Below are 24,249 nucleotides of genomic sequence, written 5' to 3'. Positions count from 1 at the left end.
AGGGAGGACGTTTTTAGAGCAGATTCGACCTAAAGGAGAGACATTTTTTGAGAGGAGATTCGACCTAAGGAGGCAAGAACACGCTAGGAGTAAGGCGGAGAATTCTTCTACTAGTTTTTCACTCCCGTCTTCCTATTTCGATTATTGGTTATGAATTCTAGTATTGTACTTTTGCATACTATTATGAATAGCTAATTTGTTATCTAGGGTTTTGATGGAACCTTTTGTAGGATGAATTCTTATTACGTTTTTATATAATTGAGCCGTTAGATTTCTCTACTTGTTCAACTACGCGTTTATTGTTGTTGATTGAATGGCCATCAATTGACTATGCATATTTAGTGTGTATATTGCTCGAGAGAGAGTACACATTTAGGTAGTTGTTGAACAACACCACTCCTAACGTATTTGAGAGATCAATATGGAGGGTTTAAAGGCAGGATTAGAGATAACAAAACCTTGGTGCAATCGTAGTAAGCGATAAATTAGTGCCAGCTAGCGTAGTTCGAGAGAATACGTCTAGTAAATTTTAGTAGTTGCTCGAGAGAGAGCTACAACAACCAAAGTACTCATGATCGGTAGAGAATACTTAGGCGAAATTCTAGAAGACGTAGGGAGAAGGATTCCGAAAATTGGGGAAATCATAACTCTAGATCTCCTTAATCTTTTCTCCAACCCCTAGTATCCCTAGTTGTTAATTCACTACTTTAATTTGTTAGTTAATTAGTTTAACATAAGAATCTTTATATTTATAACATCGGAATTGTTCGAACTTGTATTCTTAGTGATATTTAACAATTATAGCGAAGCCTTAGTTCTCTGTGGGATTCGACTCCAGACTTTTAGACCGGATTATATTTGAAGCGACCGCTTATCCTTTTTAGGACTAGAGTTGGGAGTGATCAGGCAGCAATAAGAATAACGTTAGACAGGAAATAAAGTATTATTTAGCTTGGAATGATGTGTAGCATAAGCTTGTCAGAATTTTCGTATCCTACAATGGTTGTTGAAGCCACTATTTATAGCTATACCTAGGAAACAAGGTCCTAGGATCAAGCCCCTCTTAAATGACAATAATGGGAGCCATTGATGGATATGTAATGGTAGGGCATGGATGCCAAAATTCTCTGTAACGGATGTGTGTTTAATACTGAGGAATATTCTTTATTGAATGTCATCTAGTGAAAAATATCTGTTTGCTCTCGTTGATAATGTTCCCTTTGGGGCCTACCCGGTGCCAACCGAAGCTGTTGTCCTCGGATTTGGTTTCCACTCGCTTCATCTTCCGTCAGCCCCTCATTCCACGTGTCGCTCTGTCATTCGAGTATTTAATGTGAACCGATTTTACCTTATACAGATAGTCCTCCTGCTTTTTGGTGGCACATCTTTGTGTTACCGGGAAGTTGGTGAAGATTCCTTTCTTGGCGGGAAATTTTCTGAACACTTCTGAAAAGTTTCTCACGCTTGACAAGACACACGTCTCTTTGCATTTAATACCCCGAACACGTGTTACTCCACGATTTAGCAATATTTTTGCCGGTTCTCGAGATAATTATGGCCACGATTTTAGCCGCCTATTCCTTTACTTATACGCCTCATTCTTCTTCTTTTACAGTTATCAGTTTTACAAACTCTCTCAACTTCTTTGCATTCAACTCTTTTCTGCATTCATCTTTCTTTAATATTCTTCAAAGAACTCTTATCACCTTCTGCTGACCATGGCTTCTTTGCATTCATATTTCTTTAATCTTTTCTAAAGAACTCTTATCACCTTCTGCTGACCATGGCTTCTTTTACTAACTCTTCCAAGAACTCCGGTCTTCTCTTCGATGGGAGCCTGAAGAAGAGCAAAGACAAAGAAATTGACGTCGATGCTGACCCTCCCACGGTGAGCACCATCATCCCTAAACAACTCAACACAACCAAGGACTTCGAAGAGAAGTTCCTTTCTTCAAACTCTCGCACTTGGGCTGTTGGCAAATACCCTTCTTCTATTTGCCCTTCTAGCATTCCTGCTGTGAAGGAGGACTGTGATTGCCATGACCTGAACATCATTGCTCCCAATTTGGTGGAGCGAGTAACCTTCACTAAGAATGGCTTCACATACGTTTACATGTACCCACTCACTTTGGGTGCTTTTTCTTTGAGCGAGGGACTTGACCCCGTGATTTTGAAGCTGTGCCACCGATACCAGGTTTGTTTGGTACAGGTGGGATCTTCGGTGTGGCGAATGGTGGCTTGTCTGCGGAGGCTGTGCTAGGAAATGAAGGAGGACCTCACCTTGGCTCATATGATGAATCTTTACTCCCCCAAGGTTTTTCGTGGCAGGAGTAATAAATTTCAAAGCGCGCTTAAGCCCTGAAGGGAGACTCAAAACATATTGAGCACTTTGCCTCGCTTAACAGGCGCTTCACTGTTGTCATCAAGGCTCTAAGGCATATTATTCTTTTCTAACGAGCGTAATCCGGAAGAGGCGACACTAAACAATTAATATTTCACTTTATCATAAATTTTCTTCAATTTATTTGTCCATATATTTGGTATTCATGATTATAGATATTAGTCTTGGACTACACATACATATTTATAGTTTTTCTTTATTTGTGCCTTTCTTCATTACAGCCCATGCTTTATTTGCGCTTTGCGCTTAAAGCCCCAACAAACCGTAGAGCTTTTTTGCGCTTTTTGCCTTTGATAACATTGATTTCAACAAACGTGGTTACCATGCTTTTCTCACAAGCATGGATGAAGATAATGACCGTGGATGGATGGAGCGGTTCGTCGTCATTGCCACAAGGGACATCATCCCGACTATAACTTTGCTTTCCCCGAATCTTGGACTCGTACATGTAAGATCAAAGTCTATCTTTTTTTCCTAAAAAAGGCTGTTTCATGTCGTCGCTGATCCTTCTCCTTTCATTATTTCAGCAACTCGGTGGACACCACTGAGGGTTAAAGGCCTGGACTGGTAGGTTCAGAAGATTCTGGACATCACCACGCCTGAGACCCGCCGGTGGAAAGAGTTGTCCCCCAAATATGGATGGAGGGCCAAGAACCATGATAAGCTGACTCGTAAAACCGATTCTACCTTCATTTCAACTTTTTACATAAGAAAACTGGTTAACCTCACCTTTTTGTTGGGTTCAGGTCTCCCACAGGGCTCTGTTATCATCCCTGAGGAAGACATTTTGGTTGATTCCGTAGAGGATGCGAGGTTGTTAAATGAGGCTCTCACCCAAACAGGCACCATCGAATCTGCTTCCGGTGCAAGTACTTTCTCTCAGAGTCCCCGGTCGGAGAACAAGCAACCAAAAAGGCAGCGTTCTTCCTCGGCCGAGGGCAAGAATAAAAAGGTGAAGAAAGCCGCTCCCGAGCCTACCGCAGCCACTGTGGTTATTGACAATGATGGGGAAGCCAGTGATGAAGGGGCTTCCCTACAAAGGAGATAACGACATTCATCACTCAACAAAATGCTCAATCTGAAGAGCTTATAACCCCAACCGAGGACGATGTCCAAGTGCTCTGGGGAGAATTTGACTTGGTGAGAATGCCAATTCTCCCTTTCCAGTCCTAGTTGCTACTCCCGGTACTATGAGGCCGAGTACCGGGCCTCTTTCGCCTTCGGTTGGTGAGCAACCAACAAATAGCACTGCCTCTGCCGCAACTGCTTCTCAACCCACAACACCATCAAATTCATCTCCTTCCACGCCGGCCGCAGACACTCGAGAGCAGGATGTCCCTCCTCCCCAGTCCCCGAACCATGGGAATTTAGGACACAACTACTCTGCCCCTTCTGCAGATCCCCAGAGGAGGAGGAGTGTCTCCCTCGCGGTGTCTACTAAGTGCAATCTCTTGTCCCGACTGGTGGAAGGATAAGAAGAAAATACACTCTCTTTCAAGAGAGTATTTGTTAAAAAATGCCATGCACAATGCGGCAGCAGTACCGAACTTGCTCTTTCATTGCCTGTTTTTTCTTGATTTGTCGTGACAGGGTTTTTAACTTTGGTATTTGCTTCACAGGCCAACTTCCTTGCTTCCGAAGGCCTTCAAAAATTGATCCTTGACAAAGAAGGACTAGTTGTTGGCCGAGAGGGACCAAATTGTTGCTCGCCTCCCGGTGCTGGAAGCAAAAGCTGTTGAGGCGAGTGAGTTAGAGGCTCGGTTGCAATAGAGTGAGTAGGAAGTGATGGCCCTCAACCAAGAAGCCTCTCAGCTAAATATGCAATTTCAAAAAGCTAAGGCTAAATGGGATGAGGTCCAAAATACTGTGCTCGCTGTTGCCGAGCGTGAATCTGCCTTCATTGAGAGAGTGAATAACATGGAGGCAACCTTGATCTCCAAAGCTGAAGAGGTTGTTGCTGCCGAGGAGAAGCGTGCCCATATGGAGGATAGGTATAAGAGGATTATGGAATATATAAGGTTCATATAACCACTATCCGTGATCTTGATCTTAGCCTTAGTGCCACGAGATCCAAGTGGGATGGACTTCTGACCGAGGTTGATAGGCTTAAATCAAAACTTCAGCGCCGAGCGGATTCTCTCATCATAAAAAAAACACATTCTATGTATAGCATGAGCAGAAAAACCTTGGAAGAGGCCAAATCGGGCGTCATTGATATTGGCGATGAGATCGCCAAGGCCCGAGAACTGGAGTTAACTGCTCGAAGATGCCTCCCAGCTCAGCTTGATGAAACTGAATCTTCTGGTTCCGGTTCCGAGTTCTCAGGAACCAAGGAGGAATTTGAAGAGAATAATAATGAAGGTCAATATCCTGAGTCGACGACAGATCTGCTTACTTCTCCGGGGGCGCTGATGCTTCTCTTCCCCCGAGGTCTGGGAGGAACGTAATTTAGCTTTTTGCTTTTTTTGTTGCTTTTTGTATTTCTATACTTCTGCTGCTTGGCACGTAAAATAAATAAAAGTGCTTTTCTGTTTAAGCATTGTGCAAAGTTTACTCTTTTGCGTCGAATTATGCAAGGCTTCGGGTACATTTTTCCCCTATAGCATTTGGGTTTCGGGCATAAACTCTTCCAGAACCAACCCTTTATTAAGAGGGTTTCATAAGAGAGGGCCCTCTTATGCTTACGATGCTCTTGAAGAGAACGTCTCCTGTTCATTCTGGCACTAGCATTTGAAGTACTTTATTAACTTTCAAATGATAGAATCAATTCATCGTTTGGAAAAGAAACAAGATAAAAATAAAAGGACTTTATTTTATTTCTTCTATCTTCAAAAGTACATAAGCATTCGTTTTACTGAAAGAAAAGAAATTGCCATTACATGTGGTTAATTTGTACAACTTGTTTCTATGAGTTGGCGGTGCAGTCCCTAGTCCCAATGAGATATTTTTGTTCATGAATTTTGTAGTTCCGTTTTTTGTGGCAATCAGGTTGCCGTATTCTCATATTATTCCCCCCAGTATTCGAATGCGAAGAATGTGAATGGGAACACTAGATGTCTTGCTCCTATGAGAATTCCATTAGTGAATGGTTGGATAATCTTTTGTTCGATAGAAAGATTCATTTCGCGTTAGGAACTTTGCTATCGAGAAAAAATATTATCTAACCACCCCTAGTGGCTTGTAGGAAAGAGCACTCATGAACGATTGAATAGCCTTTGGTCGGATGGCAAGTTTTGCTTCCCGTTAGGAATTTTCCATCGAGCTAAAGACTATCTAACCATCACGCAGTGGTTTGTTGTTTCCATGCCTTATCACTTAAAGGTCTTATTTCTGCTGATGATGTTTTCTTCGTAGTATGCTGTCCACTGCTGCCTTGTTTAAAACCTTGCCAGAAAAATCCAATTGGGTTAAAAACTGGACGATGGGAAAAAGAGTGCAGCACATACTTTCAGTACAAGCAGTGCTCATCAGCAATAATACCTTTTGAGGCGAGTCACATTCCAGTTACTTGGGTAATTTGACTCTGTCTTGGTTTCCTAGTTCATATGATCCTTTCCCGGTGACAGCTGAAACCTGGTAGGTGCCTTCCCATGTCGGACCTAGCTTTCCTGCATTGAGCTCTCGGGTTTTTTGAGTCACTTTTCTTAAAACCAAGTCTCCCACTTTGAAATAATGGAGATTGGCCCTTCGATTATAGTACCTTTCCATTCTTTGTTTCTGGGCCACGATCCTTATGTGCGCCATGCCCTTGCGTTCGTCAAGCAGCTCCAAAAGTGACTAGCAATGCTTCATTGTTTGTTTCTTCGTCCGTCCGGAAGTATCACAAGGTCGGTTATTCTACTTCCACTGGGATCAGAGCTTCTGCTCCATATACGAGGGAGAAAGGTGTCTCTCCCGTGCTTGACTTGGCCATCATCCGGTATTCCCACAACACCCCCAATAACGCTTCGGACCAATTGCCTTTGACTGCTTCCAACCTCTTTTTGAGGTTTTGAGTAATCACCTTATTGGTTGATTCCGCCTACCCATTTGCGGTCGGATGGTATGGCGAAGATGTGATTCTTTTACTCTTCAAGGAATTTTGTGACCTTTGAGCCTATGAACTGTGGCCTATTGTTGCAGGCAAGCTCTTTCGGTATTCCGAACCGACAGATTATGTTTTCCCATAGGAAATCGACCTCTTTGCGCTCGCCGATTTTCTACTTCAACCCATTTAGTGAACTAGTCAGTTAAAATTAAAAGAAATCTTACCTTCCCGGGAGCCGGTGGCAGCGACCCGACTATATCAATCCCCCACTTCATGAATGGCCACGGGGATTGTACCGAATGCAGCAGTTTTGCCAGTTGGTGCACTAACGGTGCATGGCATTGATACTTGTTGCATTTCTGAATGAATGCTTTAGTGTCTTGTTCCATCCGGGGCCAGTAATATCCTGCCCTAACTAATTTTAGCACCAATGAATTTGCTCCTGAATGATTCCTGCAAATTCCTTCGTGAACCTCTCTCATGATGTAATTAGCCTCGAAGGCTCCTAGACATCGGGCCAACGGGCCTTGGAATGACCTTCTATATAACTGTCCTCCCCAAAAGCAGTAATGAGTTGCTTTGGTGCGGAGCGCTCGGGATGCCTTCTGGTCTTCGGGCAACTTGTCATGCTCAAGGTAGTCGATGATCTCATTCCTCCAGTCCCAGACCAGTTTGGTTGTATTTACTTCATAATAAACATCCACATCCAGTACCGAGTGCCTGAGCTATACGACTGTACCGAAATCTGATCCCTTCATTTTCGTGGACGAGCCTAAATTGGCCAATGCATCTGCTTCTGCATTTTCTTCTCTCAGGATGTGGGTGATTGACCATTCCCTAAAACGTGCGAGCAAAGTTTGGACTTTAACCACATATTATTGCATGCGTTCTTCCTTGGTGTCAAAGATCCCATATACTTGATTTACCACTAGTTGGGAATCGCATTTGATATCAATGACCTCGACTTCATTGTTAGTTAAGGGAACAATTTTTATGGCCTGCCTCAGAACTTCTCTCAAGGACGTGATTAAGACCACCCCTAGCCTGGACCCTTTCACGTTGGAAGCTCTATCCGTTAACAAGATCCAAACTCCCGATGTCGTTTCCGACACCATCACCACTTCTTTTGTGGCCAAAGGTAGTAGCCTGGGACTGAAATCGGCCACGAAGTCGGCTAAAACTTATGATTTGATCGCAGTCTTGGACTTATATTCGATATCAAATTCACTAATTTCAACCGCCCATTTGGCTAGTCAACCTGACAACTCAGGTTTGTGAAGGACATTTCGTAGGGGAAAAATTGTCACTAAGGCTATCAGATGGCACTGCAAATAAGGCATAACATTTCGAGCGGCGACTACGAGAGCCAATGCCAGTTTTTCGAGGTGCGCGAGTTTCCGCTCCTGATAAAATTCTGCTAACATAATAGATAGGAGATTGCGTTCCTTCTTGCTCCCAGACTAGAACGACCCTTGTCGCTACCTCCGAGACTGCTAAGTATATTAGCAACTATTTGCCTTCCTCCAATTTTGATAGTAACGGAGGGCTTGACAGATATCATTTCAGGTTTTTTAGAGCTTGTTGCCATTCCAAAGTCCATTCGAAGTTCTTCTTCTTATTCTTCTTCAGAAATGAGAAAAAGTGAGGGCATTTTTCCGAAGACTGAGAAATGAACCTGCTTAGAGCATCAAGTCTTTCGGTTAGTCTTTGGACTTCTTTCACGTTTGTCAGCTGGTCTGAAATGTACTCGATGGCTTTAATCTTGTCGGGATTGTCTTTGATCCCCCTTTGTAACACCAGTAAACCCTAAAATTTATCGGAGCTGACTCCGAACACACACTTTTCGCGGGTTAAGCTTCATGTTATGCTTCCTTAGGATGTCAAAGGTTTCTTGGAGGTGTTTAAAATGGTCACCTGCGTTCAAAGACTTCACAAACATATTATCTATATAAACTTCTATTGTTTTCCCTATTTACTTTTCGAACATTTTGTTCATGAGCCTCTAATAAGTGGCTCCGACATTTTTAAGCCCGAAGGGAATCACATTATAGAAATATGTGCCAAAGTTTGTTATGAACAGAGTTTTTTCCCGATCCTCCGGGTTCATCTTAATTTGGTTGTACCTGGAATAGGCATCGACGAAACTCATCAACTTGTGTCCGGCCATTGCATCAATCATTTGATCAATGTTTAGCAATAGGAACGAGTTTTTTGGGCACGCCTTATTCAAATCCTTATAATCTACGCACATACGAAATTTATTATTCTTTTCTGGAACTACAACTACGTTAGCTAGCCAGTCGGGATACTTTACCTCCCGAATTGAACCGATATCGAGCAATCGAGTTACCTCTTCTTTAACAAATCTGTTTCTGACCTCAGCAATTGGGCGCTTCTTTTGACTTACCGGCGGGATGCTTGGGTCCAGGCTTAGCTTATGCATGGCCACCTCTAGCGGGATATATGTCATATCCGCGTGCGGCTATGCAAAACAATCAACGTTAGTTTTAAGAAATTCAATAAATCCTTACCTGAGCTCGGGGTTTAGTCCTGTCCCCAAGTGGAAATGTCTCCCTAGAAACTTTTCGAACAATGCCACTTGTTTGAGTTCTTCCGCAGTGGACTTGGTCGTGTCTGTTTCTTCCGGTACCTGGAAATACCTTGGTACCTGGTGGGATTCCGATGGCTCCTCCGCTTTGTCGTCTTCGTTTGGTTCGAGAGCAGACGTCGATTCCTTTAATTGCTATGCTGCGTGTTCCTTTCCTTTACTACTGGAAACTGAGACCGCCTTCATCTCCCTTGCCGCCGGTTGATCTCCTCTTATTTGTTTGATTCCCTCTAGAGTTGGGAATTTCAGAAGTTGATGATATGTTGATGGTACGACCCTCATCTCATGTAGCCAAGGTCTTCCAAGGATTACGTTGTAGCCCATATCGCCATCTACTACTTCGAATAAGGTAGTCTTAATGACCCCTTCGGCGTTCGTGGGCAGCAAGATCTCCCCTTGGGTTGTCACACTTGCTAAGTTAAACCCGACGAGGTGTTTTGTTATCGGAATGTTGCTTCCGGTTAGCTTGGCTTGTTCCAGCACTCTCCACTAAATGATGTTGGATGAACTTCCTAGGTCCACCAAAACACGTTTAATTTTAAAATCTAGAACGTTAAGAGAAAATACAGGGCATCGTTGTGCGGTAGTAGAAGTTCATCAGTGTCCTCTTTTGTGAAGGTGATATCATCCTCGGCGATTTTTCGAAGCCTCTTGCTATGAGTCACCGACACCTTTGTCTTTTTTGCCACCGAAAAGGTTACACCGTTGATCTCGTTCCCCCCGAAAATCATGTTGATAATTAGTCGAGGAGGGTCTTCCCCTATCTTCGAGGGCTCTGTTTTGTCCCGCTGCGGCCGTAATTATTCTTAGCCCAGTCTCTTAAGAACTCTCTAAGATGGTCATTTTTCAACAACGTTTTCACCTCCTCATGTAGATATCGGCAGACCCCAGTTCGGTGGCCGTTAGTCCTATGATACTCGCACCATAGCTTAGGGTCCCTCTGGCTGCGATTAGATCTCATCGGCTTCAAGAACCGCGCTTCCTTGATGTTCCTCATCGCCGATACCAGCTCCACTATGCTGACAGTGAAATTGTAGTCGGGTAGCCTAGGATAGGCGGAATCCCGGGAATCCGATACCTCTTTGTCTTGCAATGACCTGTTATTCCGGCCGCAGTCAGTTCTTCTATCGGGAACGAACTTATCCACCGACCGGAACCCTATGTCGCATCCTTTGACCCTTTCGTAGGGCAAAAACCTGCCCTTAGAAGATCGCCGATCTGCATCAAAATCATCCTTTAATTTATCCTTGTTCTTTTCTTGATCCTGACCCTTAGTTGATGCCGGGAACCCGAGCTGATCATCTTCTATTCTTATTGATTCATAATGGTTATGGACATACCGCCCATGTAGTTTCCTGGAACTCAAGTAGGCTTTTTTTCAGTTTTCGAGAGGCGTCAGAACTCCTCTGGTTCAAACCTTTAGTAAATGCCTCAGCTGCCGATTCATCTGGCAGGGCCGGTAGCATCATCCTTTCTTTCTGAAACCTGGTCACGAACTCACGTAGCAATTTGGACTCTCCTTGCGCAATTATGAATATGTCCACCTTCCAGGCCTGGACCTTCCTGGCCCTGACATGGGCCTTGATGAAAGAGTCTCCGAGCATCGCAAAGGAATCTATTGAGTGCATGGGTAAGAGTGAGTACCATGTCAGGGCCCCTTTTGTGAGGGTTTCTCCGAACTTCTTCAGCAGGACCGACTCAATCTTATGTTAAGCCAAGTCGTTTCCTTTCACCGCCGTTGTATAGGTGGTGAAGTGCTCTTGAGGGTCCAAGGTCCCATTGTATTTTGGTACATCTGGAATTTTTAACCGCTTCTGAATTAACTTTGGTGTTGCGCTCGGTTTGAATGACAACTAGGTGTATTTATTTGAGTCTGGGCCCATCAGCACTGGTGGTGCGCACAAAATTTGGTCCATTCAAGCATTTATTTCCCTCATTATCCGCATGAGCTCGATTTTGAAGGGATCATTACTGTTGTTGTTACCAGATCCGCTGATGAACCCTCCTGCCCCATCGAAGCCAACCTCACCCCTCGGGGTGTTGTTATCGACCCTTTGTGCTATTTGATTTGCGGTAGAACCGGGAGGAACTAGGCCTCTTCCATTCGCGTTGTTGGAAGCATCCGCCAACGCTTGCCTTAATTCTTTCATGGCTTGGTCTTGCCGTGAGAGATGGCCCATGATGGCCTTTTGCTGTTCTCTCAAGATCTTCATCGTTTATGCAACGTGCTCGTCCTCAACATCATTAGGAGTCAGCTCCCGTACGTGTCAGGGATATCGCCCGCCATGAACCGTCGTTGCTACGTCCTCCTCATTGTGGGTGTCACTGATCGAATCCTCGTGTTAAGGTAGGTTTTCTTGTGCCTCAACGTTGTGTTTGATATTGACCTTAGCAGGCCGTTCCTTCATCTTCCCACCCGGCCATAGATGCCGAGGTGGCCGTTCTCGAAGTGGCTAAGGATCCCCTCATGAAGAGCTTTGTATATGGGGGTTTCTCTATTGGGAATGACTTCCATGTCGAGAAGGCCTCTAGTTAAAAGGACCGAGGCGAGGGAGCATGGAGATATATATGCTCCGTCACTGAAGAAACCCTACCTATAGTCCGAGCAGACTATAATTAGGAGGGTAAGGATGTGGTCGTCCCCGGGCCAGATGACAACATCACTACTCATGTGAAGGGTATTTAAGTGTTTACACTTACCCCTTCATTCTCTCCCCGGTAGACCCCATAGTTCTTGTTTTTTTGCAAAAGGTATGGGATGTGCCTTGGGCAAATTCACCCGTCCTTTTGGAGGATCGTGATCCTCTTACGCCATTTCGTGAACTATACCGAAGCTCCTCGGTTCACCCTCGACCATCTACTCCCCGCCTGTACAGTCCCTGATATTTTTGAGAAGGGCTAATCAAGCTCGTTCGCTGAGCAAGCAAGGCTCCTTTTTCGAGCATCATTGAGGACCGAGACCGAGGCTGGATAGGAAGTTCATTTGAGTGAAAACCAAAGACCTGATCCCTCCCGAGTTTCTTCCGTTCCCCGAGAAGTGGAACACATCTCGTAAGTATTGTCTTCTTTAGTATTCACTTCGTTTTATTCCTTCTCTCATTGCATGTGTTTGTTGCATACACACTATTGCCCAAGTTTCTAATGCAATTCCTCGATTCAAGGAGTGGATCGAGGGGATCTGCAAGCATATGCGGTACTTTGAGCACGCATGGCACAAGCTTTCGAAGGGCAGATGGGAGGACCATTCTCATGGTGAGGGTTTTTCCTGAATAATTACCACCATGCTCTTAACTTACACAGTGCTAACCCTTTCTCTTTCCTTACAGGTTTGCCTAAGACCACCGTACTTAGGCCGTTGGACGAGGACGAGGATCCGTCCTCACTTGTCGAATCCTCCATTTCGGGGCAACCCGAGATTGCCGCGAAGGAGGAGAAGAAGAAGAAGAAGAAAAAGAAGAAAAGAAAGTCATCGGGTTCTCCGGACACCGAGACGAAGAAGAGGAAAGTGACCATCCGGGTAATGAAGCCCAAATGAGCATCAAGTCTAGGGTACCGGAGCCCGATTCTCTCTACCAGCTTAGGGACGTGCCTGAGGATGATGATCTTTTTATTGCTCATGGGTCGACCCTTAACGAGGGGTAGCAGGCAATGGCCGAGAAAAAGGACGGTGAGGTCGATTCTCCTATACTGAGTCCATGCTCGAAGACTCCGTAAGAGGAGGCTGCGAACCCCCCAGGAAGCCGTTCCCAACCCAAAGGAGGTAGCCAGTGTCATTGACATCGTGGAGACACCCTCCTATACTGAGTCCATGCTTGAAGGGGTCCAAGCGGGCAAAGAAAAGTCAAGATGGGTGGCACAGGGCCCAGACGACTCCCTCCCTCAACACGTACTTTGATGGCATGGATATGGCCGCACTGGAGGATTTTTCCGAGCTTGGTCACCTGGAGGTCCCTAAGAAGGATGTGCCATCGGGAGAGGGCGGGCCGAGTTCGAGCCCAAAATTAGTGAAATAATTTTCTGCTCCGAGCGTGGACCCCGAGCACAAGAGAATGTTCGTTCTTACAATCTCGGAAGATGCCCCGGTTCTGTCTGCTCTGGTGGGCATAGCCAACTACGTTCGATGCTTGGTGACCGAAGAGGACCAAGAAAAGATGAATGAGGTGGGCACGTCGAGCCTCTTCAACGAGGCACAACAGGCGCTGAACTGGGTAAGGCATCAGTCCTTTGTACCCCTTTGTGAATCTCATTTTGGTTTTTTATGTCCTCTACTAACTTCATTATTTTCCAGGCTTAAGTGCTTCGTCATGAAAGCTTCTTCCGGTACCACTTGGAGATTAGCCAGCTTGAGATCGAGCTCAAAGAGTAGGACTAAAAGGACATATACAAGGCTCTTAGTGAGCAGCAGGATGAGGCCCTCAAAGACCTCCTGATTCTCCAGCCCGAGCTGGAAAAAGCTCAAAATGAGGCCTCGACCCGGAAGCGGGAACACGCCGACCTAGTTGAGAAGGTAAAGATCTTTGAGGCTAAAAACGAGCAGCTAGTCGTGGTGATTAACAACACAACTTTGCAGGTTCAAGAAAGATAGACCAGATCGATCAGCTTCGGGCTGAGATGGAAGAGGTCCCACTACCGCGACGCGTGGGGCGCCGTGCATGTACATTTTCCTGCTGTCTGTCAGATATCAACTCTTTGGATTTCCCCACTAATGCCCCGCATGGCGTGTCATCCCATGCGGCGTGCCTGTGTATTTTTTTACAGAGTAATTTTCCTATTTTGGCTAGGATAAGGTAATTTCGTTTGGGCACGACCCTACTTGGTATAAATACATGGAAAAATGTTATTTTAGGGACTTTTGACATATTGGAGACCTAAGGAGGCTAAGGAGGAGTTGGAGAAGCAAAAGCACAAGGAATTCATCATTCAATCCTCACTCAAGACTCGAGTTTGGATCGTTTTATTTTGTTCTTTACTTTAAATATATTTGTGATGATTTGCTCCATATCTTGTAAGGCCCCGTAAAAGGTTTTCCTAAAATCCGGGGTTCTGTGATGCCGGGGCAGGCGTAGAGGTTAATAATAGTAGAAATTCTTTGCGGAGAGCTTGCGAGCCGCGGTTCGGAATTTTTGGAATGAACAGTGCGCTTGGGAGTTGAAGAAAATGTTAGGCAGAAGTATGCATTTCTGCGGCCTATTCTGTGACCGCAGAACCACTCTGCCTACTCTAAAATGGTTGTAGAGTGGGTCAGTTTTCTGGGTCATTTTGATGTCAAATTTCGCGGCCATTATGCGACTGCATAACCACTTTGCGGGCCACACTCTTGTCGCATATCCCTCATTGGAATTTATCGGAAGGAGGTTCTGCGATGCACTATGCGACCACAGAACGGTTCTGCGGTGCATTATGGATCGCAGAACAGGTCTGCGGGCCGCATAGTGATCGTAGAACGGGTCAGTCACGGCCAGTTTTGGAGGCCAAATTATGTGGCCGATATGCGGACCGCATATCAATTATGCGATCGTAGACCTTGTTCCAGAGCTCAATTTTGGAATTTTAAATCCCGACCCTACTTCGTTAAATACACGCTTTGGGCTATTTTTGAGCTAAAATCTGACACTTTTAGAGTGAGAGAGTGCCCTAGAGTGAGAAGGTGTTCTTCAACAACTTGTTCTTCAATTCTTGCTTGAATCTTGGAAGATTATAGAGGAAAACTCACTAAGTCTTCATCCTAAAGGTAAGATTCTACACCCTAACCCTCAATTTTGAATTTTGTCTAGAAATGGGTAATTAGAAAGATCATTTGTGGGCATGGGAGTTGTCCATCTTACATGCATGTGTTATAAAAGGGTGTAGGAAGATTATTGAGCTAAAAATAGTAAAAAATGGGTTGTGGGATGATGGAATCCTCCATAAAGGACCTTAAAACATTGATGCACACCTAGTGTTTGATAAAATGCTCAAATGAGCTAGAACCATGATCATCTTCCTAATTTTGGTTCAATTTGTTATATTTCTAAAATAGATTGAGGTTTCTAAGAATTTCGGAACATTTTAGAGTTTAAGGAAGCTCCATTGAGGTATGTTGGTTAAACTTTCTCTCTTAGAATCGAATTCCATAATGTCCCCGTAAGTTTCAAAGTATGGATTGTGTATTAAAATGTTATGACTTTGAATCGTATTTCAAATGAAAGCTAGTATGCCAAATTGTATGAGAAAATCTCAATATTCTTTAGACTCTTAATTGCTCATATATGTACCCAAAGTGTTGATTGGAAATGTCTTATTGTTGATAATCTATGAAGATAGTTGGAAATGAAATAATTGAATTGGGGGTATAGTGTGTGGCCAATGTGCCAAGAATTTAAGTTATGATTGTGGCTAGTAGTGCAAATTATTTGAGAGGATGCGATAAAGAATATGAAATGAGCCTCGACTCAATTGTTTAAAAATAATTTCGAAAATAGAATTGCCTAAAAGGTTTTGTACTCAATTCATGCCCATAAGTGGCTGCTTTAACTAATGCTTTGCTTTACAAATATATCCATTGTGATTCGAGTTCTTACATACTTAGGTGTTGGAATGTATATTTTTATTTCTGGGAAAGAGTATTGCAAGAATAAATGGTGTATTGATTACTTATGATTTGATGTGTGCTTGCATTGCTGGTCGGTATGCCCCATTATTTGGGAAGAAACCTTTTGTGTTTAAAGTTCCCATTACTAATAAATTTGAGTTATATGATTGCTGAAATATTCTATATGTTGATATTTGATGGTGATCTTTGAAATTAAAAGAGGCAAAAGTGTGGAATATGAAATACGGCCACCGTGCCAGGAATAAAGAATCTTGTAAATGGCCAAATGAGCCAAGGAAATATTGTTGTTGTGAGTGTCTGGAAATACTAACAAGAATTTATACAATGTGAAAAATGTTGAGGTGAGTACAATTGTATTTATGTTAGCTTGTGTGCAAATTAAATAAAAAAAAATATTTTTGGGAGCATCATTAGCAAAACCGAAGGGTGAGTCATAAGGCCCACACCTGAAACTACAAGTGCCGGTGTAGGGGTGGATTGTGATTATTCCCCTTATTTGGGATGAAATTGAAATATTGGATAAATTGTGATATTATTCCCCTTAATTGGGATGAAACTGGTAACAATTGTGGATTGGAAAATTCAACCCACACGGCATATGTGGGAAGGCGGCCTAGCTGATCGGGTGGAGATCGGACGCCATGTTGCGCACATGGTGGTACTACTCTTGGTAACAACTTTCTTTCGCATCACTAATCAAATCACATCGTTCGTGGGGAGATGGCCTAGCCGATCGGGCGTGATCGGACACCGTGCTAACACAGACGGTGGCATATCGATGGTAATGATCTCCCAACCAAAATATTGTATATGAAGTTCGTATTTTGAAACGTATTATGTTTTAACTGGAAATTTGGATATTGTTGATTGTGACTTGCCGTTTCTATGTATTGTCTTTTCTTATATGGTCATTCAATTTTGAAAGAGGACTTTTAGTTTTACATACTAGTACTATTCGATAGTACTAACGTCCCTTTTGTCGGGGATGCTGCATCTTTAATGGATGCAGGTGGTTCTACAGTAGGCGGCATTGATCTGTGATAGCGGTACTCTTTCTTCAGCTGACTTGGTGAGCCCCCTTCATTTCGGGGGTCATGTATCTTTTATTTCTCATTTACTGTATTTTGAGGTATAGCCGGGTCCTTGTTGCTGGCATTTCCATATTACTTTTCTATTGTACTTAGAGGCTCCGTAGACGGGTTGTGGGTTGTGGTTGATGTTGGGGATTGAACTAGAAATGTTGGTATTTGGAAATCATATTTTTCATTAATTTTATAAACTCATAATATTTTGAAAATTATGAATGAAGCTGCTAATGGGAATGAAATGGAAATTGTTAATAAAATCTTTTCAGCGTTTGATTAATAGAGTACATCTCCTCTTTATTCATAGATGAGTTTGGGTAAAAGGTAATCTAACTGGCTTGCTTGGCCGGGTTTGATAGATTTGGTGTATTGATATTTGTTTGTGGATTATAACTCTAGTTTTATATATTAAAGCATTTTTAATTATTTAATTATTGCATCTACATTCAATAGTTCATGTAATCGAGAGAGGCATAACTTGTGATATCTTTGCATTTTCTTGTTGGTTGAGTTCATTAATTCTTCTTAGTAATCGAAAGAAGCTAGTTGAATCATTGATTAAACCTAGTTAGGAGGATAATCGATAGAGGTTCTCCTAAAGACCAATCCAATACGTATTCTTGCATATCTTCACGTGCTTAAATTGGTTCATCTTGTGAGGTTAAAACTTAATCGAGAGATGAGTTTTTGCTGAACGTTTGAACTAATAATTAAGTGAATTCGAGAGACTCACTTGAACATTAGGAGTGAATTACCTAGAGTTAGATCCTGAATAATTATCTTGCACCTATCCTATCAAAACCCTATTTTCTCCCATTGATAACCTTCTTTGCTTATTCCTTGTTTTGATAGTCATTAGTCAATATCTTTATATTCTTAGTTAATTTTAGTTATTAATCATATAAATCTCGATTGTTGACTCTCCTAGATAGCAATCAAGCTAGAAACTACGAAAATACTGTTTAACTCCAATCCCTATGGATACGATATTATACTATACTATCTTTGACTAGCGAGCATAATTAAAGTGGTGATTCGAGCTCGTCAAAGTTTGGCACCGTTGCCGAGGATTGGCAATCAATAGTGTTTGAAATATTTTGTAGTGCTAATTCAGGAATATTTCTTTTATTTTTGTTTTATTTTTCTCTTTTTACGTTTGGTGTTCTTTGACAATGCGCAGGTTACAAGTTAGATTGGTGCATGACTCGAACTTTTACGAAGAAAGTGCTACCATACGAGCCAGAAATTGAAAAACAACTGCGACAACTGAGGAAGGAAAGAAATCTCACCGAGACACCAGGAAAGGTTGGGCAATCCTCAACCAAAGAAGATATGGCTGGAACCGGTGATAATAATGTGGATTTGGCTGCAAGAGAAGTAGCCCAACGACGAGAACAAGCTGCATGGGATGCTGAAGAAGCAGCTATTAGAGATGCACAAATTATCTATGAAGAAGATAAGGGTCGTAGAATTGCTCAAAATCAACCTTTGGGTGCAGACCAGTTTGGAAATATAACTCCCATTCCTGGGAGACCACTTGGCGATTATGCTAGACCGATCTACAATCAAGGTTTATCAAGTGTTAGACCACCTCCAATTGCAGCTAATAATTTCGTGTTGAAGCAAGAGTTGCTTCAAACCCTTCAGAATTACTGTGTATTTAGAGGGAAGATGAATGAAGAACAACTATCTAATGGACTTTGAGGAGATTATGAATACCTTTCAATACAATGGTGTGTCACAAGATGCAATTTACTTAAGGGCATTCCCCTTCACACTCAAAGATGATGCAAAGCAGTGGCTTTGAAGCTTACCTAATGGATCGATTCGAACATGGGATGAGATGACCAGAAAATTTCTTGATAAACATTTCTCATCAACTAAGACGAGCAAGTGTAGAAGAGAAATCCATAACTTCTATCAGAAAGAGAATGAAACTGTTTTTGAAGCATGGGAGAGGTTTAAGGAGATTGTTAGAAAGTATCAACATAGCAGAATTGAACTCTGGATGCAACTCCATAACTTTTGGGATGGATTAACACCGGCATCACGTAGAACATTGAGCAATGTAGCTGGAGGCTTGTTGATGAAGAAGACTCTAGAAGAGATAGTTACAATTCTTGATGAGTTATTTGAAGATGCTAATTAGTGGCCCTCTGAGAGTGCTGAAAGAAGAAGATCAACTGGTGTTCACCAAGTTGATGCTAACACATCTGTGCAGGTAAAACTTGATGCTATGGCTAAAGAGATAGGGAATTTGAACTTAGCATCAATACAGAGTGAGCCTCACGCAGCTTGTGATATATGTGGAAGAGAACACCCTACTCATGAGTGGCAAGCCTCAACTGAGGAAATAAATGATGTAGGAAACTACAATTTTAATGCAATGGGCCAGCGGCACCCCGGGTTTTCATGGAGTTTACCTGGAGGTACTGCAAATACTTGGCAACAAAATAACTCTAGACCGCAGGGAGAAGGAGCTCCAACATACCAAAATTAGCAGAGGCAGTAATTTCAGCATCAACAGCCCATTCAACCTGGTCTAGAGGATCTAATGAAGGATTTCATTATCAAAACTGATGAGAGGCTTAAAACTCATAGCGCAGCTATCCGGGAACATGGAGCAGCTATCAAAGAAATAGGTACTGGTTTTCGAAACTTGGAAAGATAGGTTGGGCAGCTAGCCACTCTATTGTTTGAGAGGGTTCCAGGAACTCTCCCCGCTGATACTGAGGGAAATCCCAAAGAAACAGTAAATGTTGTGACTTTGAGAAGTGGGCAAGTGTTGAAAGATCCCACCCCGATCTAATGATGAGGACAAAAATAAGAAAGGCCCAATGAAAACTAAGAAGAAGAAGAAGAAGGAAGAAAAATTAAGAAGGGAGGAACATGAGAAGAGCAAACATATGCCTGCTTTACCTTTCCCTCAAAAGCTATGTAGAGAAAAGCTAGACATGCAGTTTGAGAAATTTCTGGATGTGCTGAAACAGGTTCATGTGAACTTACCATTCATAGAAGTGATCTCACAAGTGCCAGCTTATGCCAAATTCTTGAGAGAGATCCTTACAAAGAAGAGGAAAATTGAGGAGACCTCAGTGGTGAAGCTCACAGAGCATTGCAGTGCTATATTACAAAATAAACTCGTACAAAAGTGTGGAGATCCAAGGAGTTTTACTATATCTTGCTCTTTAGGCTCTATTAATTTTGATAAATCTTTATGTGATTCTGGTGCCTCAATTAACTTAATGCCTCTATCTATTTATTGGAAATTAGAGAAAGAGATTGGAGAGATAAGGTCAGTGCCAATATCTTTGCAGCTGGCAGACCAAATGAATCTAATACCCAAGGGGATAGTGGAAGATGTCTTAGTTCGGGTAGATAAGTTTGTATTTCCTGAAGATTTTATAGTAGTGAATATGGAGGAGAAAAAGGAGGTCCGCCTCATCTTAGGAAGACCATTCATGCAATGGGTAGAGCAATATTAGATATACACGAGAGAAAGCTCATGCTTATAGTGGGTGAGGAGACTGTAACTTTCAAGATGAATGTAGAAACGGGGGTGAAAAAGGAGAAGCCAGCTACAAGTGTTGAGTGGAAAGTGAAGGGCTCAAAAGAGAAGGTTACGGCAAGTGAGAAAGATAAGTGTGGTGTGCACCCCAAGAAGGCAAAGAAGAAGCTGTCAGCATGGATGTGTGCATTAGTTCGAAGGCGAGGAATGGATATCATTCGACGAGTTTCTTGAGGGATTAAAGTCGAAAGAAAAAAAAACAAAAAGATTTATTTCGTTAGGTAGTGTATTAATTCCCCCTTGGTTTTTTTGTGCCGCGGTTCTTTTCCAAGGGTTTTGTTTGAACCGGGCGTAGTTAGTTTTTATTTTTGTTAGGAGTAGGAACCTTGTGGTATGAATTGAATGGAAGGCAATATCTCTTGACTTTATTATGCCTTGAGAATAGTAAGTGCTTTAGTTGTGACGCTTAGGCTCAATTTTTGACTCTTGTATAAGTACCTTAAATTGTATGATCTTAACTTTGCTTAACTGATTTGACTAGAGTGTATTGATAGTCCAATCTTGAGTGAATTATGTGCTATGTGTGCGTGAGGTTTTGTGTTATTCTATGCATTACATTTGATGTCTAGAACTTTCTCCGTGTATTTGCAAAGTGAGATGGTAGTCTTGTTCAGTCTTGGAAGTGATTTAGGCATTTCTTTATTGAGCCAGTTATATGTTATTACCCACCTAATTGTTATGTATCTTAGTTAACCCCTTTTGAGCCTGTAATCCTGTTTCTTTGGCAACCACATTACAAGCTTGTAAGGCCCCGTGAAAGTTTTACCTAAAACCCGGGGTTTCGTGATGTCTGGACGGACTTATGCTCGAACTTTTTAGGTTGAACAGTGTGTTGGGGAGTTGAAGGAATCGTGTTGCAGACTATGGCATTTCTGCGGTCCACTATGCGATCGTAGAATCACTCTGCAGGCCACAGAATGAAGCAGAAACTTGAGCTAAATTTTGAGGACCATTATGCGGCCGCAAACCATTTTGTGGGCCGCAGATCCCATCACAGAATCAACATGAGAAATTTCCGAAGGAGGTTCTGCGGTCCATTATGCGACCGCAGAATTGGTCTGCGGACCGCAGACCGGTCGCAAAATGAGGCAGAATTGCCCTGTTCCGGAGGGAAATTGTGCGGTCCATTTTACGGACCGCAGAACCGCTAATCTGCATCGGGGCTTCAATTTTTCTAATTTTTGACCCGACCCTATTTCGATATATTGAAGTAGAGGGACTCTTTTGAAGCAAAAATCTTATATTTTAGAGAGAAGTGAGAGTGTTCTAGAGAGAGGGGGAACCCTAGGCTAATTGTTCATCAATCCTTGATCAAGACTTGGAGAATTCACAAGGAAAACTTACAAGGTCTTCATCCAAGAGGTAAGGTTCAAACCCTAGTCTTCAATTTTGAGTTTGTGTATAAGATGGGTAATTTGGGAGTATGATTTTTGTGTATGAGAGTTGTAATTTATGCATGCATGTAGCTATGAGGATGGTGGGGAGGAAATTTAACTAGTATGAGTAAACTCTTGGCATTGAATTAGTGTTGGAGTGAAGGAAATCTTGTGGAAGAACTTTGTAATCAAACTGGCACACCCAGTGTTTGATAAAATGCTCCAATGACCTGATACCATAAATATCTGCCTAATTTGTGTTCAATTTTGCTATGTCTCTAAATAGATCGAAGTTGCTAGGATTTTCGGATCTATGTAGTGAATTAAGGGAAGCTCAAAGCGAGGTATGAAGGCTAAACTCTTTTTCTAGTATTGGAATTCTCGTGTTATTACAAAACCCCATCATGTAAAGTTCGAACATGGAATGCTATTGATGTGGAGGATTCAAACTAGTAGAATTGATGCCTGATTGGCATAACGTGTTAGAACTTTCATGTGTTAATGATTCTCTATTTTTGACTTAATCATATTATACCCCTTTGGGAAGAAGATCTTGTATGAAATCAATATGATTAAACACTTATTTCTCATATGATGAAACTTTATGAATTTACACTTGCTAAGGCCTAAGGTGCCAAACAATTGATTAAAAGGGAACTCTTTTATACATATTATTATCATTTTGGGAACTCGAGCTGAGGCATTGTGGTTACACCTCCACCTGCATACGTTGGGGTGAGGCGGCGGGGACACTTTGTGTAGAGCTGTGGTATTGTGATTACACCTCCACCCGCATATATTGGGGTGAGGCGGCGTGGACGCTTTGTGTATACTTGTGGTATTGTGAATACACCTCCACCCGCATACATTGGGGTGAGGCGGCGGGGCTGCTTTGTGTAGAGTTTCTGGTATTGTGATTGTACCTCCACCCGTATACATTAGGGTGAGGCGGCAAGGCCGCTTTGTGTAAAGGTAGTTGTAGAGGATTCCCGACTTGAAATTTATAAGTGTTATTGGAAGTTCTTAATAAATCTGTTTTGACTTTAATGGCTACATAAGCCCTATGATTGTTACCATGATTCATCATATTCATGTTATATTTCCAAGTCCTTGAATAGGTGTTTTGGTTTTCATACTAGTACTATTCGACATGTACTAACGTCCTTTTTGCCGGGGGCGCTGCATCTTTAATGGATGCAGGTGGTTCCACAGCGGGAGGCATTGACCAGTGATAGCTGTACACTTTTTCTCAGCTAACTTGGTGAGCTCCACTTCATTTCAGGGTTGTGCATATTTTGTTCCATGTGTATTATGTTTTGAGGTATAGCGGGAGCCTTGTTGCTGACACCATCATTGTACTCTTTTATATCTATTAGAGGCTCCGTAGAAATAGTATGGGTTGTGTATTAGTGTGGGAAAGTTAAACTAAAGATGTCGTAATTGTATCCATGCTTCCACTATAAAATTATGGTTATGAAATGTATTGTTTTGGAGACTTATAAATTAAGTAACTAATGATGATGGAACTAGTGTTGTTCATGAACCCTCGTGGTATTAATTATTGAAGTTTATATTCTCTTTATTTATAGGTTAGTTGGGTAGAAGGAAATCCAGTAGGCTTGCTCGGCCAGGTTATCTCGGTTGAGTGTCAGTCGCGCTCCCCGAGGTCAGGGCGTAACAAAGCCCTATCCATTTATTCGAATTGACCATCTATTTGAACCTTTTACCTCTCGTGAGAACTTAAATTTATTATGAACTTTGTAAAAATTAAAGTGTGGGGTGGTTGGTTTGGCTTTTGAGTGGAACTAATGAAATAAGGAGAAAGGTGCACTGTTTTGAAAAAGTAAGAGCCACTTGAATTGAATAAGAAAAAAGAAAGAAAAAAATAATAAGTGCATAATTGTGAAAAAATGTTCCTTGATAGTTGTGACTCTTGATGTAATTGTGCTTAAAGAAGTTGGGAGTTAACGTATATTGATGTGAAGGTGGTGTTATGGTTTGACATAAGTGTGGGGTTTTGAAAGGTAAAATGTATGTATTAAAGTACTTAGGGAGGTGTAGTCACTCTTATATCTAAATGTATCCTACCCATCCCGTAGCCTACATTACAACCGGTGAAAGTCCTACTTGATCCTTGACTGAATGAACTCAATTAGTAGAGTAGTACACTACGGGTAGGCTTATGGTACGTCTTTTGTGGCACATGAATGTTGTTTCTAAGAGTGAGAGAATTCTTTCTATCTTGAGTTCCTAATTGTTCTTAAATTTTATTGTGTGTGGAACTTCTCTCTATTGTTGTGTGAGGGCACTTGATTCATGAAGGAAAGGTAATGTCGTTGACCTCTGTGTTAGTGTAAGTGGGCGTGTTATAAATAATGTTTGGTGCTTTTGAGTCAAATCTTGAGGCTAGGATGTTACAGTATTGTGCTTAATCTATTTTAAATATTCTTCGGTGTGATGAGTAAGGAGAGTTATTTAAAAATGTCGTATCTATATAAAGTGTAGTTTGATTGCTCGAGGACGAGCAATGGTTTAAGTGGGGTGTTGATGGTATGCTATAATCTCGTGTTTTAGTCGCTTATTGCACTCCAA

At 42.2% G+C, this 24,249-nt stretch overlaps 1 protein-coding gene and 1 non-coding gene across 2 annotated transcripts; one reads left to right on the top strand and one right to left on the bottom strand.

Moving 5' to 3' along the window:
* Positions 1-18,605: 18,605 nt before the first annotated feature.
* On the bottom strand, positions 18,606-18,711 carry LOC117281092 (small nucleolar RNA R71). Its single transcript, XR_004511708.1, has one exon. It is a non-coding gene; the product is annotated as a small nucleolar RNA R71 (small nucleolar RNA).
* An 839-nt stretch (positions 18,712-19,550) lies between these two features.
* Positions 19,551-20,198, top strand: LOC138907693 (uncharacterized). Its single transcript, XM_070198298.1, has one exon. It carries the CDS (start codon positions 19,551-19,553, stop codon positions 20,196-20,198), a length of 648 nt encoding a protein of 215 aa, XP_070054399.1.
* The last annotated feature ends 4,051 nt before the right edge of the window (positions 20,199-24,249 follow it).

The sequence above is a fragment of the Nicotiana tomentosiformis genome, chromosome 3 (genome assembly GCF_000390325.3).
Source record: "Nicotiana tomentosiformis chromosome 3, ASM39032v3, whole genome shotgun sequence".
NCBI classification, from domain to species: Eukaryota; Viridiplantae; Streptophyta; class Magnoliopsida; order Solanales; family Solanaceae; genus Nicotiana; species Nicotiana tomentosiformis.
This window is presented reverse-complemented; position numbering and strand designations above follow the sequence as displayed.

Excerpts from the sequence above, each read along its gene's own strand:
- LOC138907693 (XM_070198298.1), top strand. The coding sequence starts at position 19,551 with ATGAAAACTAAGAAGAAGAAGAAGAAGGAAGAAAAATTAAGAAGGGAG.